At 36.5% G+C, this 21,612-nt stretch overlaps 1 protein-coding gene across 2 annotated transcripts in view; it reads left to right on the forward strand.

Moving 5' to 3' along the window:
• SCAPER (S-phase cyclin A associated protein in the ER) overlaps nt 1-21,612 on the forward strand; it is a 493,568-nt gene that overhangs the window by 57,649 nt on the left and 414,307 nt on the right. For both annotated transcript variants that reach the window (XM_060170191.1, XM_060170192.1), the window contains exons 4-5: nt 1,056-1,126; nt 11,534-11,731. In XM_060170191.1, the coding sequence (XP_060026174.1) occupies nt 1,056-1,126; nt 11,534-11,731 (269 nt within the window). The remainder of the gene's footprint in view (nt 1-1,055; nt 1,127-11,533; nt 11,732-21,612) is intronic.

The following is a 21,612-nucleotide window of genomic DNA, read 5'->3' on the forward strand; positions in this document are numbered from 1 at the left end:
TCTGGTACTTGTTCTAAGCTGATTATTCTCCTGGATATTCTAAGACGCCTCTGATACATTGTTCTCTATGATGAAAGGATGAATAAAAGGCTGTGTGGAGGTGGAGAGTTCTCTGCCTCCACCCCTGGTAGAACAGTGAGGGAGGCCCTCTGATGTGCAGATAAATTGATAGTAGGTGTTATGGTTCATTTCATTTGTACTGCTTCAGGGGTCTTGGCCCAAAATTATTTTGCAAAAAGGAAAACGAGTCTGTTGTACATTACAGAATTTTACTCCTGTTTTGGAATAGCTCTCAAGAATAGAGTGATTATAAAACAGTAGTTAGTGTTTTTCTTATAAAAATGAGCAAGTGAGAAAGCTGTATCTGCTGCAGAAATACAAAGAACTGAAAATGTCCCTTTTCAAAATGAAACTATGTATTTCATAAATCAGATAAATTAAAACAGAAAATACTGAGTTTTATATGGTAAAAAAATGTATTCTTGGGCTTCCCTGGTGGCGCAGTGGTTGAGAGTCCGCCTGCCGATGCAGGGGACACGGGTTCGTGCCCTGGTCCGGGAGGATCTCACATGCCGCGGAGCGGCTGGGCCCGTGAGCCACGGCCGCTGAGCCTGCGCATCCGGAGCCTGTGCGCTGCAGCGGGAGAGGCCACAGCAGTGAGAGGCCCGCGTACTGCAAAAACAAACAAACAAACAAAACATGTATTCTTAATTTTATTGTCAAACTAAAATTTGAATTCAAAGAACTATTTTCAAAGGAGCTATATATAAGCTGAAGAGTGTCACTAACCTGATTTTGTTTTTAAATTATCAGACTATCTGACTTCTTGACGAAGTTGATTTTCTTCCTATTCTGAGAAAGCCATTCAATAAAAGCAGTCTCTGGGACCTTGGAAATTTGTTTTTTATGACATCTGTAGTTCATGTTGGCCATGTATAGATTGTTCTGTGGTCTCTGGAAGGAGATTATGTGTTAGTATGCCTGGATAATTTGCACAGTTCAGTTTTATATTATCTATTTGTTGATCTATATATTTATCTATTTTTGCCTTGAAGGAAAATCTAAATGTCAAACTGGTGGAAAATCAAAGAGGACAATTCAAGGCACTCATAAAACGACAAAACAGGTACAGCATATACAACTGTTTACTTTTTTGTGATTAATTTCAATTATAAAATCTAATTTTTCAGGATTTGAATATTGCATATTTTATCTTCATATAAAAATTTAATGTAACATCCTTTATTTAACAAATGTGTATGTAGTATTATGTGCCTAACTTGTACTAAATACTTTACAGATACTAATTTGTTTCTTATAACAACCCTTTGATGTAGGCATTATTCTTCATTTACAAATGAGAAAACTGAGGTAGAGAGAGGTTATGTAACTTACTAGTAAGTGACACAGCCAAGATTTGAACCCATGCCATCAATTTCTACAGTTTATGCTCTTAACTCCTCTGCTGCACATTCCATATTTGTGATTTTTCTATGATTTACTTTCTAGGTATAATGAAGTCTTTTGGATGTAGGATAATAAAGATGTATTGAATCTAAAATTTTTCAGATTGTTCTACTAAAATTTTAGAGAACACAAGCCTACCTTATTTTTAAAAGTGTTTTGGCATATTTATAGTTAGCTCTGTAATCTGTAGTTATTTTCCCTGAACCTTTCATATATATTATTTTAGTTTGATGTTATTAAATATACCAATATGTATTATGTAAACCCCAAACTACACATAAGGAAAACATGGACTTCTAATCAAGGTGGCATTGTGAGTTCATAAAATATTCCCTAGTCCTTTCATACAAGAGGCATCAATGATAAAATATTTTTTAAAAATTAAAGAGACAAAGGATTTTCAAAAATAAAATAAAAATCTCTCTGGATCAGAAATAAAACAAACACATATATTCACAGATAAGTGGAGTTGGGGACACACTTACTGGACAAGTCCTATATAAGGGAGGCTGAAACACCCTGATTGTGGTGGGAAAACAGATCCAGGCTCATGGCATAAAACTTTAGGCTTGTGCAGTGTTCTGCACTAGGAGACAAAGAACACTACAATCTGCCTGGGGTTGTGGCCTGTGATAATTGATATCTGAAGCAATAAAAGAGAGTGGCCCTCTGGTTCATGACTGGGTCTGCTATATTCTTGAAGGGTGAGAGCTTTAAGTCCCCAATAAAAGGCCTCTGGAAGGGGACCATGGTGGGCCAGATGATGGTAACCATAAAACTAGTACACATGTAGTTAGGGTGAGCAAAGTGAAAAACTAAAATAAAACAAACTTAAATGCAAAATAAGTTTGCAAAACAAAATATCAAGGCACATGAGGAAAATAATATCGTAAGATATAAACAACACATTCCACAAATGAGAGAATTTACTCCTGAGGTAATGAAAAATGGTCATTTTTCTAAAGAGGACTTTCAAATAAACAAGTTTAAATTCCTCAAAGGAAAGATTAAATATAATGCAAAAAGGAAAATTCTGAAATAAAAGATGGATATGAATTTTGAACATTTATAGATAAAAGTGAACATCTTACAAATGAAAATGTTGTCCGTGAAATTTTAATTTTTTATTCGTACCTGCAATTAGTAAGAATAAATGATATATTGGACAGAGAGATTAGTTAAAGAGAGAATTTGTGAGTTGGAAGACACTAACTACTTAAGAGGATTTAGAATGTAGCTCAGAGAACTAAAGAGATGGAAAATTGGAAAGAGAATTTGATTGAGAAATTCTAACATATGCCTTCTAGGACTTATGAAATAGAGAATAAATAGTGGGCATGCAATATTTGGAAAAATGATGTTTAAAATTTTCCTTACTTTGAGTTCTCAAGAGATTCAGAGCATAACTGTAGAGCTGAGCAGGATAAATAAAAATAGATTTATACTTAGATACATTCTAGAGAACCTGCAAAATGTTAAGGATAAAATTCTTAAAATACCAGGAAGTAAACAAAAGCACAGAGGAATAACAATAATCTTGTAATGAACAAAAGAACAGTGGACCAATATCTACAAAGTTATAAGGCGAAATAACTTTTAACCCAGAAGTCTGTGCCCATTCAAATGATCATTCAAGTGCAAGAGTGAAATAAAGCCATTTTTAGATGTACAGAGGCTAAGGGTTTGCCACCTACAGATGCTTAATGAAGGGACTATTAAAGACATACTTCAGCAAGAAGAAAAGGTAACCTGTAGGAGGGAGCTTGATAAAAAGATAGCTGTAAAATATTTTAGTAAATCTCATTAACTATTGATGGTTTTCAAAAGCACTCACACAATTAAATTTAGAAAGGTGGAGCTATAATCTTAAACAGTGTTAACACAGAAGACCGTAGGGAGTTTGGAAGGGAGTTAACGTGATAAAATCCTTGTCTTATTTAGGAAGAAGTCTTTGTTTAAGGCTAGCTACTAAAGGACTAAAACAAGCGGGCACAATTTCCAAATAAACAGAGGAAAAGAGAAAGTGAATAAACCAAAGCTTTTCAACTAAATAGAAGGAAAGAGAAAGAAAAAAAGAAAAATCATAGTAAGTGAAAAACATGAAAGATAATGGTAGATACTAAGTATAAATATTTCAGCAAACATAATATCAGTACATGTAAACTGATTAAATTCAGTTCTTAAAAGTCAGATGATTGAATTAAACCTCTCATTTTAGATTGCGCTGTATACTGCTTATAAGAGACATATTTAAAACTTCAAGGAAAGTTTAAAACAAAGAAAGAGAAAAAAACCAGGCAAAATACTTGATATTCTAGATGTGCTCTAAAGCTAGAATAGCAATATTCATATCAAACCAGATGGACTTCAACATGAAAAGCATTGATTACAGAAAGATAGAAATTATATAATGGTGAAAAGAATAATCATCCAAAAAGTATAAAAGTACAAAACTTTTAGGTACCTAACAGCATGGGCTTGAAATATTTAAAGCCCAAACTAACAGAATTACAAGGAGAAAAGTGTATTCATGATCATAGTGGTAAATATTCATATCTCTTACTCAGAAACTGATCAAGCAGGAATAAATAGCAAGAAGATAGAATTAAGATGCAATTATGACTGATCTCATAAATACATATACATATATGTATGTATATGTATGCATGTATATGTGTGTATTTATTGGCACTCAAATAGTGTACACAAAGCACATGCGAAAATTGATCACATCCTAGGTTATAAAGAAGTCTCAGTAAATACAAGTCAGACAAGAATATAGAAGTCAGACACAGCATGTTCTCTGACTGTAATGCAATTAAATTACAAATAAAATATAAGGATATTTTCATGTAATATAAAAAAAATTATTGATGGGCTAAAGACCAAATGAGAAAACAAAAAAATTAAGATTATCTGGAAGGATATTTTTATGACCTTGAATTAGAAGAGGCTTTCCTAGACAAGACAAAAAGCATAACTGATGGATATGTTATATCAAAATTAAATTTATATACTAAAAAACTCACTTAAACAAAGTTAAAGGTGAGATTGACTGGGAGAAGATAGCATTCATCAAAGACTTCATAGAGAGCTAAAATTCATCAGAAAAAGGACAAATAACCCAATAAAAAATGGGGGAAACCTGAATAGCCTGTAAACCTGTGAAAAGATGCTCAGTTTCAGTAGTAATCAGGGAAATGCCTCTGGATTACTTGTGAAATCCTACAACTTTGCCCTCTAGAAGTAGGTTTACCATCAGCAAAACTTTCTTTGTTCCTCTCTTCCCTGCACATTCCCTTTACCTTCTTGTTTTAGGTAAATTCCAACTCACGTGTGGGGATACTGCTTCCTCCACAGTTGTTTTAAGTAGTAGTTGTTTTCTTCCCCCACAGCACTCCTACCTGTGATCCTAGAGGTGGGTTAGGTTTCCTGCTTGCTCCTCACTGGCATTTCGGGCAGTTCTCCCTCCCATCTCCTAAAACTCCTCAGATTTGAAGGACATGCCATCAGACTATACCACCTGCTCCCTCTTCTTGTTGCAGCACTTACAGATTTCCAGGTCACTTCTTATTCCTTGAAGATAAAATTTTCAGGCTCACTGCATGCTCTACACCATTACTGCTGTCCTCTCAATTTCTTGCATTTCTTTCCTCCAATAGTTTTGTCTTCTACTCATTCTGATGGTCAGACTCTTGCCTTGTTCTCACTAACAGCTACTCTCCCTCCAGGATCTCAGTCTCAGCCATCCCATTTTCTACCTGTCATCTCTCCTCCTGCCTTATTCTCTGTGATCATGTGACTCTAACAATTCTTCAACCCCATGCAATCTATAATTTACTGATCCTACCACCCTTTCATTATCCCTCATCCTCCATATGACCACACTTTCCTGGATATCCACCTGAGATTCTATGGTTTGTCTGTGATAATTGCCTTCTTGCCCACTCTCCCAACTGTCTGGCTACCCTGCCCCTTGGTAGTACACGCTTGACAGAGTTGTCCTCATTACAGCCACTTTTCTGCCTATTCTGCTCTGTGCCCCATGCATTTGAAAGTGGCAGGAGAAAAGTATCAGTTATGTTGAAAGGCTCTTTTGACACTTATGACCGCTAACCTCATATGGATAGTACTGTCCCAAAGTCCTATTGCATGTCCCTACTTATTCATTTCAGTACAGATCCCATGGGCATTAAAAAGGACAATAAAATAATACCATGAACAACTCTTTGCCACAAATTTGATAACCAGGATGAAATGGACTGATAGCTTGAAAGACATAATCTGTTAAAACTCACTCAAGATGAAATAGACACTCCGAATAGGCCTAAATGTATTAAAGAAATTAAATCAATAATTAATAACCTTTCAAAACAGAAAGTACCAGGCCCAGGTGGATTCACTGTTGAATTCTACCAAGCATTTAAGGAAGAAATTATACCAATTCTTTACAATCCATTTTAGAGGGTAGAAGCAGAGGGAATGCTTCCTAACTCATTTTATGAGGCCAGCATTATTCTAACACCAAAACCAGACAAAGACATTACAAGAAAACTGCAGACCAGTGACTCTCACAAACATAGATACAAAAATCCTCAACAAAATATTAGCAAATCATATCCCACAATAAAAAGAATGATACACCATGAGCAAGTGGGATTTATCCCAGAGGTGCAAGGTTGGTTCGTAATTTTAAATAAATCAATGGAATTCATCACAGCAACAGGATAAAAAAGAAAAAACCTAGTTTTATATCAATGATGCAGAAAAAAACTTTGACAAAATTCTACACCTAGAAAAGATGATAAAAAATCTTTTACTAAACTAGGAATAGAGGGGAACTTATTCAACTTAATTAAAAAAAATACAAAACCCTACAGCTAACATGATACTTAATGGGAGAAACTAGAAGCTTTCCCATTAAGATCAGTTATGAGGTAAGGATGTCCCCTTTCACCATTGCTTTTCAACATCATAATGGACGTTCTAGCTAATGCAATAAGACAAGAAAAGGAAATAAAAGGTATACAGATTGGGAAGGAAGAAATAAAACTGTCTTTGTTCGTAGATGACATGATCATCTATGTAAGAAATCTGAAAGAATCAACCAAAAAAACTCCTATAACTAATAATTGATTACAGAAGTTTGCAAGATACAAGATTAACATAAACAAGTCAATTGCTTTCCTGTGTACCAGCAATGAATAAGTGGTATTTGAAATTAAAAACACAATACCATTACGACTTCCCTGGTGGTCCAGTGGTAAAGAAGCTGCCTTACAATGCAGGGTTTGATCCGTGGTCAGGGAACTAAGATCCCACATGTTGCAGGGCAACTAACTAAGCCTGCGCGCCACAACTAGTGAGCTCATGCACCTCAACGAGAGAGCTCACATGCTGCAAACTACAGGGTCAACATGCCCTGGAGCCCATGCACCACAACTAGAGAGAGAAAATCCGCATGCCGCAACTGGAGAGAAGCCCGCACACCACAATGAAGAGCCCGCGTGCTGCAGTGAAAGATCCCACATGCCTCAACGAAGACCCAACACAGCCAAAAATAAATAAATAAAATAAATAAATAATAAAATAATAAAATAAATCTTAAAAAAAACCAAAACCACAATACCATTTATATCAGCACTACCCAAAATTAAATAGGTAGGTATAAACCTAACAGAATATGTATAAGATCTATATGAGGAAAACTATAAAACTCTGATGAGTGAACTCAAAGAGCTAAATAAATGGAGAGACATTCCATGTTGACGAATAGGAAGACTCAATATGGTCAAGATGTCATTTCTTCCCAGGTTGAAGAATATATTCAATAAATCCCAGCAAATTATTTTGTAGATATCAATAAACTTATTCTAAAGTTTATATGGAGAGGCAAAAGACCCAGAATAGGCAACAAAATATTGAAGGAGAAGAACAAAGTTGGAGGACTGACACTAACCAACTTCAAGACTTACTATAAAGCTACAGTAATCAAGGCAGTGTGATATTGGCAAAAGAAAATACAAATAGATATATGGAACAGAATAGAAAGCCCAGAAATGTACCTGCGTAATTAGTCAACTGATCTTTGACAAAGGAGCAAAGGCAATACAATGGAGCAAAGGTAGTCTTTTCACCAAATGGTGCTGGAACATCCATACGACAAAAAAAAAAAAAAAAAATGAATCCGGACCCAGACTTCACATTCTTCACAAAAATTAACTCAAAATGGACTATTGACCATAAATGCAGAAGTATAAAACTCCTAGACAATAACATAGGAGAAAACCTAAATGACCTTGAATATGGTGATGACTTTTTAGGTACAGTATCAAAGGCATGATCTCTGAAAGAAATCAATGATAAGCTGGATTTCATTAAAATTAGAAACTTCTGTTCTGCAAAAGACAATGTCAAGAGAATGAGAAGACAAGTCACAGACTTGGGAGAAAATATTTGGAAAAAGATATCTGGTAAAAGACTGTTATCCAAAATATACAAAGGACTCTTTTTTTAAACATGTTTCAATGTTTCAATCATTGAAACAACCTGATTGAAAAATGAGCCAAAGACCTTAACAGACACCTCACCAAAGAGGATGTACAGATGGCAGATAAGCATATGAAAAGGTGTGCCACATCATATGTCATCAGGGAAATGCAAATTAAAACAATGAGCTACCACCACACACCTATTAGAATGACCAAAATTGGGAACACTGATAACTCCAAATGCTGGTGAGGATGAAGAGCCACAGAAACTCTCATTCAATGTTGGTGGGAATTCAGAGTGGAAATTCAGCCACTTTGGAAGACAGTTTGGCAGTTTCTTAACACAAGTAAACATACTCTTACCTTGTGATCAGCAGTCATGCCCTTGGTATATATGTAGATGAGTTGAAAACTTATGTCTAAACAAAAACATGCACATGGATGTTTATAGCAGCCTTTTTCATAATTGCCAAACCTGAAAGCCACCGAGATATCCAGTAGGTGAATGGATAAATAAACTGTGGTACATTCAGCTCTAAAAAGAAATGAGCTATCAGGCCATGAAAAGACATGGAGGAAAGTAATTGCATATTATTAAGTAAAAGAAGCCAATCTGAAAAGGCTGCATACTGTATGATTCCAACCTTAGAACATTCTAGAAAAGACTAAATATGGAGACAGTAAAAAGACAAGCTGTTGTCAGAGGTTTAGGTCCATAGGTTTCTTCATATTCTCAGGGGAGTTGATGAGAGTTCTAAGAGAGGTGAGTCAGAAATCTCAATTTCCTCCTTCCCCTTTCCCTCTCCTTTCTTTCTTTTTTCCTCTTTTTCTCTCAGAAGTGATTAAAATAGTATAACATTTGTTATATTGAATTTTATTTAAAACATGAGATTCAGTTGTGTCTAGCTTTTTCCAGAAGTTTAGGTTGCTTTGTCTTCTGTTGAATGTCTTGGAAACAGGCACAGTAAGTCATAACAATGGGATAGTTACCTGATTTTGAATCTTGGCTTTGTCTCTTACTTAGTGTGAGACCTTGGGTTTATCATTTAATTTAGCTAAACCTCAGTTTTCTCCTCTATAAAATGGAACTAATAATAGTAACTGTGATATAAAATTGCTTCAAAGATTAAATGAAGTATAACTGTATGGAAAGCACTTAGCACAGTGTCTGGCACATAGCAAGTATGACATGAATATTAGATGCCACTGCAGTTATTATTATCACTGCTGTTATTTTTATCAGTGGTACGTAAGAGCGCTGTATTTTGAAACTTTATACAAACTTATCAGCCTCTACAATTTGATATGCTTCTTCTACCTTTCTTCACAAATTTGGCAATTTTGCCATTAGTTTATTCACATTTTTCTGTGAGCATATTTCTTCACCTCTTTGTCTTTCCCACTATAATTATACCTAACATTATATGGGTACTACTGTGTGCTAGGTGCTATGTGAAATGCTTTATGAACATTGGAGCAGAAGTTGGAAGACTCAGTTCTGGTCCCAGTTCTGTCACTCAGCCTTTTGACTTGGTCAAGAAATTGAATCTTACTGATTTTGTCATCTACAAAATAAGAATAATAATATTTCAATATTTGTCCTGTCTTTATAGTTTGCTGTGATGATTAAATGATATGTTTTCAAAAGCCCTTCATAAAATGTAAATAAATGTGCAAATATAAAGTATTACTATTTTTGTCAAGCTTAAATGTCAAATTTGTATAGTACATTGCCCTTCAGATGGAATTACCTAGCTGTAGTTTCTGCCTTTCTGGAGTCTTTCTTAGTAAAAGCCTCACATAGAGCAATCACGGAGAATAGAAACATCTTAACCTAAAAGCAGTTTTGCCTATTCTACATTTTAAGAAAGGTTGGTTAAAGTATTTGAGTCATATACATAGGGATGCATGATAGGGTAAATACATAAATGGGTGAAGATGAGTTAAATTATTTTTGAGAATTTTATAAGATTAGGATCTGAATTCACAGGAAGCTACTAGTGTTTTGCTGATCGCTCTAAGAAGTTTGTGAAGGAAGTATAATTCAGGAAAATTCAAGTTAATTTTAACTTTGGGTGGTATATAGGAAGAGAAATGAGGTGGTCTGGAATATTCGGTAAAGGGTTGTTAGCACAGGGCCTTGGGGTGCAGTGTAATGGGAAGTCAGCGGTGTAATTGCAGAGTTCTAACTGGAAGATAGTCTCCTGTGGCTATGTGATCTTGGACAAATCAGCCTCTAAATCTCAATTTTCTAAGCTGTAAAGTAGAGCTAATAATACATACTTTAAAATTTGTGTGAGTGGGTATTTGCCATCATGATTTATCATTTACTATTAGGGTTGGAAAGTGCTTGGAGAGCCATTGAAGCAAAGGTTTTGTGGGTTGTTGATGATTACTTTAAATTTTATTGCTTGAGTGTTGAGAATTTGGGCCTGGACTAAGGCTGTCAGATAAAATATTTACTAATTTTTATTTGCTGAGTCTGACAACCTTAGTCTGGATGGGGGACTGTGGTGGATGAGCAGCTCCATCTCAGCCTCTTAAGTGTGCATGTCTTTGTGAGTATATATGTTTTGTTTGCTTGACTTTTGATAGTGAAGATTCTATATAAACCGAAGATTGGCTATAAAAGATTTTTGAAGTATAGGAATCACTGTTACATTGAAGGCCAAAGCCTAAAATAAAACAGGAGAGTATTAGCTTCTATTTTGGATATTCTTCACTCTGGGGCTCTTCTATGAAAAGGAAAAACAAACAAGCTAACAGGAATGACATACACACATACAAAACAACCCAAAGAAACTTGAGATTGTTTGTTGTTGTAACTGTAGTACAAGGTTAGTATTTATTTATTTATCAGTTTAAGTAGCCACAGAGAGATAAGCAACTCCTTTGTACTTCTAGTGAGAAGTTCAGGTCTTTATGTAAACTGCACGCTCCTGTTTGTGGGGGAATGATTCTTTGGTACAGTCTATAAAAGTATAGAATATAATCTTGTATTTTCAAAGTCCGCCTGTGCAGCTGAGGAAACATTGGGTCATAGAATACTATAGTTACTTTATTTGGTGAGTCTGCTCTGTAGCTGATGCTTGGTTTTATTAATCAGTGTTCTTTTCTAGTAAATTGTTTTGTATTTATATATTTTTACTTTTAGTGGAAAAACGTTAAAGATAAAATTCAGTAACTGAATATAAGTATAGATATGTCATTTCTAAATGAAAAGAATATATACAAGCAATTTCAAAATGTTGAAATTAGTATCTGTTATTTGTTACTGTATGTAAATGTGCCATACACATATTTTAGTAAATCAGGAGCCACTTTAGTGCTCCTTTTTGACTGAGTCTGTTCACCATTAAAATCATCCTAATCTTCAATGAAACATGTAATTGACCTTACAAACCTGCCGCTTTTATTTAAGTTGAGAAGTTTTGTTTTGATGAATTCAGTGTGATATAAGCTAAAAAGAATGTCATGTTTTTAAGTATTTATGTTGAAAAATTTGATTTATACAAAAATCCAGTTCCTGGAGGCTTTTAAAAAATACTTTTTCATGTTTTGTTTTATTTCATCAGAACACTACAGTAGACTGTAAAATAACGTCATCTACAACTGGAGATAAACACTTTGATAAAAGTCCCACTAAAACAAGGCACCCTCGGAAAATTGATCTAAGAGCTCGATACTGGGCATTCCTTTTTGACAATCTTCGCCGGGCTGTAGATGAAATCTATGTAACTTGTGAATCAGATCAGAGTGTGGTGGAATGTAAGGTAAGCTTTGCTTTGAGGCTTTGTAATCCATTTGAAGTCAGATTCTCCAATTTTTGCTACGTCTGACTTGATAATTTGCCTCAGTACACAGTACTTTAATAATAACTGTAGTCTCCATGCTATACGCTAGATCTGCTTAACTTATTCATCTTATAACTGAAAGTCTGTACCCTTTGACCAACATCTCCCTATTTCCCCTATCACTTGCAACCACTGTTCTACTCTCTGCTTCTGTGAGTGTGTCAGGTTTTTCTTTGTTTTGATTTTTCAAGAGTACCCTTGTTGTTGTTGTTTGCATTACCTACTTATGTACTTTTATATTCTGTGCAAGATTTGGTAGAAAGTTGTCTTGATACATAGTCCTAGGCAAGAAATTAAGGGATAGGTACACATATACACAACTTATTAAAAAATCTCTTATCTGTGTTCTCCATTGGTACTGTAGGTGGCATTAGTGAGATTTTCACATTCTTTGGTTTCCTGTTTAATGTCTTTAATTGGACATTGCTTCTTTTCTGTTGAGATACTTATCACTCTTCTTATTCACTGTGATCAGGGAAAAGTGAGATTGATGGCTAACCATAAACAATCCTGGGCGGGATTAGGATGTCATTGTAAGGTGTGTTTTCTAATTTTAGATAACCTTGTATTTGTAATAGTATATTAAACAGACACATAGCATAATATGGCTCTAAAAATTCACTAGAAAGTCTGGCCGTTTAGTAGATACAAACTATATACTGTATTAGTTTATACTAAATAAAATTATTTTGAGAAAAACCAGAATGATACATCATCATAGAACTATTACAGAGGTAGCTTCTGTTTCTACAGTGAACATGGTTGAAAATCCTGGAATTCATTGTTTAACCTTTGAAATGTCTGAAGGGTCAAAGCAAAGTTACATGTTGACACAACAGCTATGTTTCCTCTAAAACTGGAAACAGCCAAAATGTTTTAAACTAGTCTAAAAATATGACTCTTCAGAAGCAGTTTTCAGAATGAACAGTGGTTGAAATCACGCAAATTTATGCTTTGGTTGTCACAATTAATATTGTTACTATCAGCATGTAAAACTTTTTATGTTTTAAGAAAAATATTTTTAAGGAAAATCATATCATTGGGGTGGAATGAATCAGCATGTTGTGGTAGAAAACACTATTGGATTTAATTTTGGGTTATAGTTTCTTATATAAAATGAGCATGTGGGCCTAGATAATCTTTAGGTCATCCCTAGAGATCAATAAGATCAGCAGATTCTTTTATTTTGTGATTAAAAATAACAAAAGGTTGACTGAAGAAATCAAATTTGTCAAATGTGTACTTCTTTATAGAAGTGAGTTGGACCAATTGCGGCCATGTCTCTGTGATGAGCAGAAACTCTTGCACCTATCTCTGATACTGTATTCAGGGAAGCTAGACTTGCCATAAGACAGTGTAGCTTTTTTTTAAAAAAAATTATTATATATATGCAATGGAATATTACTCAGCCATCAAAAAGAATGAAATAATGACATTTGCAGCAACACTGGTGGACCTAGAGATTATCATCTCTAGTGAAAGAGAAAGACACATACCATATGATATCACTTATATGTGGAATCTAAAATATGATACAAATCAACATATCTATGAAACAAAGACAGTGTAGCTTTTATTTTCAGTCCTGTCAAAGCTTTGTGAAAGTTTAACAGTAATAGAAATTGGTTGTGCAAGTTGTAGATTACAAGAATGGAGAAGATTTAAAAAAATTTTTTTTAATTTTTAACTTTTTATTATGAGAATTTTCAAATACAAAATAGAATAATGCAATATAGGGACTTCCCTGGTGGCACAGTGGTTAAGAATCCGCCTGCCAATCCAGGGGACATGGGTTCGATCCCTGGTCCGGGAAGATCCCACATGCCGCAGAGCAACTAAGCCTGTGCACCACAACTACTGAGCCTGTGCTCTAGAGCCTGTGAGCCACAACTACTGAGCCCATGTACCACAGCTGCTGAAGCCCGTGTGCTTAGAGCCTGTGCTCCGCAACAAGAGAAGCCACCACAATGAGAAGCCCACGGACCAAAACGAAGAGTAACCCCTGCTCACCGCAACTAGAGAAAGCCCACGTGTAGCAATGAAGATCCAACACAGCCAAAAATAAATTAATAAATAAATATATTTTTTTTAATTAAGAAAGAAAGGAGAAGATTTTGACAGAGGAGTAGAAATGTGTTCTCTATTCTTTGTACTGTGTCAAGATGCTCAAAGGTTTATGCTGAGAAATAAAATCTGGGAGCTTAAAAGTTAATTTCATACCCAACTCTGCTCCTCTCCCCATCTAGGACTTACAGGTGGTGATGTAAAAATATACAGTTTAATATTTGCTTTATCCATGTGCTGGGTATATAATAACTGGAGTTCTATTTATGTTTTGTTCTATTCTCATTTTAAAAGCACTTCTATCCATTATCTCATTTGATTAGAACCACTGTAAGATGTATAACCCTCATTTTATAGATCCTCATTGTACAGGTGCATTCAGCCTTTATTTTGTAGATTTACTGACAATATTTATCCTTCTTCGTGATTTTTGTGCAACGCCTTTGTTAAGTAACCACAGTTCAATTCTTTGTCTCATATGTAAAATGCAGTTAATAACTCCTGTATTATGTAATTCACATGATAAGTACAGCATGAAAAAGTATCTTAACTGTATCAACCAGGATTGCTGACCAGAGCCAATCTCTTTAATCAAGAGGCTAAAATTCTCATTTTTTTCGTTTAAAGGCATGCCTGTTATGCCATCAGCTACTTCACTGCATGACTTGCTAAGAGCTGACTTTTTCAGCAAAGCTGTAATCTGACCATCACCACTGCATTTCCCCTTCTTCCATATAAAGTGGGCTAGGGGGAGATTGCCTTTTGGGGAGTGCACAGTTAATGAAGTTTGATGTGGTGCGTGAATTGCTTGTGAAATTTGTGTGTATGGCTGCAGGAAACTGGCATCTTGTTCTCTGGTTGGATCTTTGCCGTGCTGATTTTGGTGCCTGTGGAATATGTTGAGAGATTTTGGGGAAAAGCATACTGGGAACATATTGTACTTTCCATTCCCTTTTTTCCATTTCAACCTGGGGGAACTGGATGTGTGGCTCTGGAATATTGGGGGCATCCTTGAATATAGAGAGTGGTACCTACATCTCCCTTAGAAGTTTCATAGCATAATAAGCTTGCTGGAGTAGCTCATGCCAGCTGGGCTTGAAGGGACTTTACGGTAGTATGCTTTCTTTGGAAGGAGATAGGATGGGACTTGTCATTGACCAAGTAAAGAGGAACCCCAGTGCATCTCACGATTTATGTGAGGGTAGAATTGTGTACATTAGTGAAGATGTTGGAGTAATAGGGGCTTCCTATGGGGACACTTGGTTAGGTAAAATATACCAACCTCTGTTGGAGTTGAGGCAGATACTGCTTGGGCAGAGGGAGCCAGGGTGAACCTGACCACTGCCTAGAGAACCATGAATGTTCCCTGTGCAGAAATTACCATGTACTGCAGAGATCAGTAGAGACCACTGACTTCAAATTGATTCAGAGAAAGATTAGGGGTGCATCTCTGCCTGGCAGCACTTGATTCTTTTGGTGGTCAGTATCACCTTAGTCCCTGGAGAAGGACTGGCTGATGACTGTAGTAGATCCATCACTAATAACTGGTGAGCTCTATAATAAGTAGGATATTGCTGTGTTCCCACAGCTGCCACTTATGGCAAGGACATAAGTTTGTGAATGTAGGAGAGTTTGAAGGGGTACAGAGGAGGGCGAGAGGAGAGACACAGTGAGGACGAGAGGAGAGACACCGTGAGGACAAGCTGTGTTCTTCCCCACCACAAGCATCTGCTAAAGCATGTAATTCTCACTTGTGCTAGGCAGGTTGTCTGTAGATGGGATTTAAAAACCAAGCTTTGATAATTGAATGTGACTGAAAAACTGTGGAATTTCACTGAGCATACTCAGCAGGTTTAGGATTCAACTGAGTAGTTAGTTATATGGGGGAAAAATAAAAGTATTCTATGTTTATATCTCAATAGTTGAGACTTCTCAATTCAACAAGTAAGGATCAAAATGAGATGTGAGAAAGTGCTTAGAAAGGTATGACACACAATAAAAAGAAAATAAATTTTATAATTAGATGAAAGGAGAAGTCACAGATGGAGAAAGAGGAATATAGGTCCAGGACAGAGAAAGAATCATAGAAGTAGGAAGGAGATAGGAGAGTAGGAATGTCCCAAAAGCCATGGAAGAAGTAGGAGAGGTGCATAGGTTAAGAATGACTGCAGTTGAGAGAAAGCTTGTTCAACTTGGCATTCAAGAGGGATAAGAACAGATGGGATCAAAGTGGAAATTTGTGATAAGAATTTGAAATTCCATTTGATGGGTTCTTTGCTCTCTTTATTTTGAAAAGTAGGAGGTGTAGGGTTGGAAGTTTGAAGAGAGTGGAAAGGTCTGAAATAACTGTGATGGAGATGAAAGGGCTGACATATAGAAACCGATTGCCCATCAGCCTTGAAGGTCACAGTTGAGATTGGAAATTCTTCTCTTTCCTGTATCTTCAGTTTTCCTTATTAGATTCTTTTCCCATCAGCCTACAACATGCTTATTTCTCTTCTATTCTGAACTACAAAAATAAGAACAACAAGAAGAAACCCCCAAACCCTTTCTCTACTTTACTTATCCTTTCATCTACTCTCCCAGTCCCCATTTTCCTCCTCCCCTTCTTAGCCAAGTTTCTTAGAAGAACTTTCTACATTTGCTGCCTTCATTTCCTTTTCTCCTGGGTACTCATTAGTCTGCTCCAACCTGGTGTCACATCCTATCAGAGCTCCTGTTAAGTTCTTATTAAAGTCACTCAGTATTACTAAGTCCAGTGGCTGTATTTCAGTCCCTTCCATGATCTCTGAGTAGCATTTCATGCTGTTGACCACTCCCCTCTTCTTACAGCACTCCCTTCTTTGGCTTTTATGGAACAACCTCTGCTAGTTTTCTTCCTCCTTTGTTGGCTGCTGCTTCTGCCTCCTCTTAGCTTTTTCTTTTCCACCTGACCTTTAGCTTTTGAGAAGTTATTAAGGCTCCTTTTAGACCATCTTTCTCCCTCTTCAGTTTTCTCTATGCCATGGCTTAGTTTACTATTCATTTTCTGATGATTCTTAAATTTATATGTCTAGCCTATATCTTTCGTCTAATTTTCAGACTTGTATATCCAACTTGCCTAGTTGGCATCTCCACTTGTATATTTCACAAGCATGTCAAACTGACGTATATAAACCAAGTTCATGGTAGCTTCCTTTGCCCCAAACCTGGAGATGTACTTCTCTTCCCCCCTCCTCCCTTCACCTCACACCAGCCACTGTCCAATGAATCAGCCTCTTTTAGATTACTTACTAAATCTTTCTGATCTGTCCACTTCTCTCATTCTCCACTGCTACCATTCTAGTCCAAGCCACCAGTAAAAAATGCCTGGATTACAACTGAAACCTTGTAACAGGATTCCCTGCATCCTTCCAATCCATTCTCCACGTTATAGGCAAAATGATACTTAAAAACCACAAAAATAAACTCTACTTTTATTTTTATTTTTTTTTGTGGTACGCGGGCCTCTCACTGTTGTGGCCTCTCCGGTTGCGGAGCACAGGCTCTGGACGCGCAGGCTCAGTGGCCATGGCTCACGGGCCCAGCCACTCCACAGCATGTGGGATCTTCCCGGCCCGGGGCACGAACCTGTGTCCCCTGCATCGGCAGGTGGACTCTCAACCACTGCGCCACCAGGGAAGCCCCAGCTCTATTTTTTTTGATGATAGTGCCTCAAAAGTTTCCCTTTGCTCTGAGCATTAAAATCTTCAGCATGACCTTAAAATCTTGAGTGACTTGATCAGTGCTAACCTCATTTCACACCACTTTTCTCTCTTCCCTTCTGCCTCATTTAAACCAGCCTTCTTTCAGTTAGTCAAACATGCCATGTGCTCACTAGTCTTCAGACATTTACACATTCTGATTTTTCTGCCAGAACACTAATCCCTCATTCTCCTTGCCCAGCACCTCCTCACCTCCCCCATCCCTTTTACCTAATTTCCTTAATTTAGATTTCAGTTTAAGTGTCACTTCCTCAGGGGGAGCCTATCCAGATATTTCAGACTAAACCAGGTTCCCCTATAATATACAGTCGTCTCTCAGTATCTTCAGGGGATTGGTTCCAGGACACCTCCCCCAACCCCTGCCCTGTGGATACCAATATCCATGGATGCTCAAGCCCCTTATATAAAATGACATAGTACATTCAGCCCTGGGTATCCATAGGTTCTGCTTGGGCACGTATGGACCGACTGTACTCTTAATACTTTCCCTAGAAGCACTTATCACAATTGAAATTACATAATTGTTTATTTTGTTGTTTTTATATCTGTCTCCCTTATTAGACAGTAAGCTCCATGAGGACAGAAACCATACTGTTTTGTTTACCCCTCCATCATCAGTTCTTGGAACTGGCGTTGAAACATAGTAAAAGCTCTGTAAATAGATATCAAAAGGCTGTGTGAAGCAATGAGACTACGTAGAGTTTGGGGGTGAAGACACTGGTTTACACAGTGATGTGATTCCTCTCTCTCCTGAGTTATACTTAGCATTCAGTTGCTTGCTAAAAATGCACAAAGATGGTGGGTAGATGAATTAATCATGGGTAGGTATTTTTTAGGCAGATGCAGTGTAATTTCATTGGAGTAAAGGATTGAAGAGGGTGAGAGAGTAGTTGGAGTAGTGGACCATGGAACCTAAGCTGGATGGGGAAGGAAATGACTACTGCAGAAGCCTGATAGATGTGGAGAAAGTAAAGAAGCTAAGTGTTTGCAAATATCCTTTGGACATGGTAGGAATAGGTAAGGTGGATTCTCTCTAGATAGAAATTGATAAGTTTATATTTTTAAAGTTACTATTTACATACTCCAAATTATTATTTTTTTAATCTTCTTGATCTGTCAGACACAGATATTTTAGTCTCCCACTACTATTGCAGTTTCTTCAATATTTCCTTGAATTTCTGAGATTTTTTAAGTTGCAAAATTTATAGAATTTATAGATTTATAGAATCATCCCATCTAGGCACACAAGTGCAAAAGTCTAGAAGTGCAAAAGAAGTTTTTGCAGCAAAACAATAGGCTGGAGAGCCTTGGATTGTAGGAGAGAGAAGGGTGGAGAGTGAAGTGGTTAGAGGAGTGTCCTCAGAGGCTTTGACCTGGAGACAGGGAGCCATGTTAGATCAGTTGGGGGGAGCATCGAGGATGGGCGGGCTCTGGGAGAAGACTTCCTCTCAGGCTGTGCATTGCTAATTTGGGGCATTGCCACAACGAAGTATACTCTGCAGTGAGCACCAGAGGGAGGCCTTGAATTTGAGTCCCTAGGAAAACATCTTCATTTAATTCCATTGTTTCTATTGGAAAATCAGATTTAACTTAAGGCAAAACTTTTAGGTAATAACCTGCTGTAGGAATAAGTATTACATGCATGTTTACTTTATCATAATCTACTTTCAATTAATATCACACTGTTTCATGAAGAGTGTAAGGACATTACAACAGCACAATTCCATTGACCTACTCCACCTTTTATGTTCTCATTGCTTATATTTTACTACTCTATACACTGGAAGCGTCTCAATTGCTTAATTTTTGCTGTAAAAATCGATGGTCTTTTACAGAAATTTGAAAAGAAAATATATAAAATAAAGGTACTAAGATTTTTTAAACCATTGCTGCCTTATTATTAGTTGTATAAAGGATCATATGAGTTGTATTTTCATTGTGAATTTAACATTTGTGAATTCTGTTTTGTGTGATGTTAATATTATAATCTCTCTATTTTTGGTTTGTTTGATTTGCCTATTGCCCTTTAGCTCGGGTATTGCAGTTTGTTACAAAGAACGTGAGATTCTGCACAGGGAGAGTAGGCTAAGAGTTCACCTGTGCATTTATGGACTAGGCTTTGGTTACCTTACCATTGTTTTACATTAATAACTTTCAAAAATTTACTTTTTATTTATTCAGTATATGTATAAATTGTGAAATGATCACCACAATAACTCTAGCTGACATTCATCACCACACATAGTTACAATTTTTTTTCTTTCTGGTGATAAGTTTTAAGATCTACTCTCTTAGCAACTTTCAAATATACATTATTATTAACTATAGTCACCATGCTGTACATTACATTTCCTGAACTTCATTATTTTGTAACTGAAAGTTTGTACCTTTTGACCAACTTACCCATTTCACCCACCTCCCACCCCATTAATAGCTATCTTTTCCTCTGTCTGTATCTGGTCTTATTCTAGTTATGTATTCTTTGCTGTTTTTCATTCATTGTACGCTTACAGTAAAAATTTGCTATCTTTATTGATTAAAGAATAATTACTCCTATGTGTATAACATTTCCTGAGACATTATTTTATGATTCAGTGTTTAAGTTGTAGAGGTAGATGAATTGTTATATTTTAGTGTATTTAACATGACACTTCATTGATGATATCTTCGTTGATAAGTCTTTGTTCCTTGTATTTGGTTCTCATTTATTATAATCAATAGAGAATAGATTATTTTTCTTTGGGGTATTTGGAATAACTTAATAACTTGATCCCACAATCACCATGTTGTAACTATTACTGGGGTTAGTCAAACCTGACTTATCTGGGCTAAGTTCCTAGTAATGGTAACCTAGTTCTTAGGAGTAGCCATCAAACGATATTATACTTTCATTTTAAAAGATTTCTTCCTGATTTCTTTATTTCTGTTAATGACCACCACTCTCCCAGCCACCCATGCTTTCTTCTTTGTCAGCTTCAAAGTTCCTATTCATTTGTTTTTTGCATTTTTTTCCCATTCACACATCCCCTCCCTGTTTCCTAGTGTCAATACATTGCCTTTTAAAGACCCTTATTACTCTCTGGTGAACATTTTTCTTGTCCTTTTGGGTATGTCCCCGTCTCATTTTTTTTGTTGTTGTTTCTGCTTTTGTAGTGCTTTTTACCAATGATGTTAATCTTTCATTTTTTCTTATTTTTATTTTAACATCTTTATCGGAGTATGATTACTTTACAATGGTGTGTTAGCTTCTGCTTTATAACAAAGTGAATCAGCTATACATATACATACATCCCCATATCTCCTCCCTCTTGCGTCTCCCTCCCACCCTCCCTATCCCACCCCTCTAGGTGGTCACAAAGCACTGAGCTGATCTCCCTGTGCAAAGCAGCTGTTTCCCACTAGCTATCTATTTTACATTTGGTAGTGTATATATGTTAGTGCTACTCTCTCACTTGGTCCCAGTTTACCCTTCCCCCTCCCCGTGTCCTCAAGTCCATTCTCTGTGTCTGCGTCTTTATTCCTGTCCTGCCCTTAGGTTCTTCAGAACCTTTTTTTTTTAATTCCATATATATGTGTTAGCATACAGTATTTGTTTTTCTCTTTCTGACTTACTTCACTCGGTATGACAGTCTCAAAGTCCATCCACCTTGCTACAGATAACTCAATTTCATTTCATTTTATGTCTGAGTAATATTCCATTGTCTATATGTGCCACATCTTCTGTATCCATTCATCTGTCAATGGACACTTAGGTTAGGTTGCTTCCATGTCCTGGCTATTGTAAATAGAGCTGCAGTGAACACTGTGGTACATGACTATTTTAAAATTGTGGTTTGCTAAGGGTATATGCCCAGTAGTGGGATTGCTGAGTCGTATGGTAGTTCCGTTTTTAGTTTTCTGAGGAACCTCCATACTGTTCTCCATAGTGGCTGTATCAATTTACATTCCCACCAACAGTGCAAGAGGGTTCCCTTTTCTCCACACCCTCTCTAG

This window comes from Lagenorhynchus albirostris, chromosome 1 (assembly GCF_949774975.1).
Source record: "Lagenorhynchus albirostris chromosome 1, mLagAlb1.1, whole genome shotgun sequence".
NCBI lineage: Eukaryota > Metazoa > Chordata > Mammalia > Artiodactyla > Delphinidae > Lagenorhynchus > Lagenorhynchus albirostris.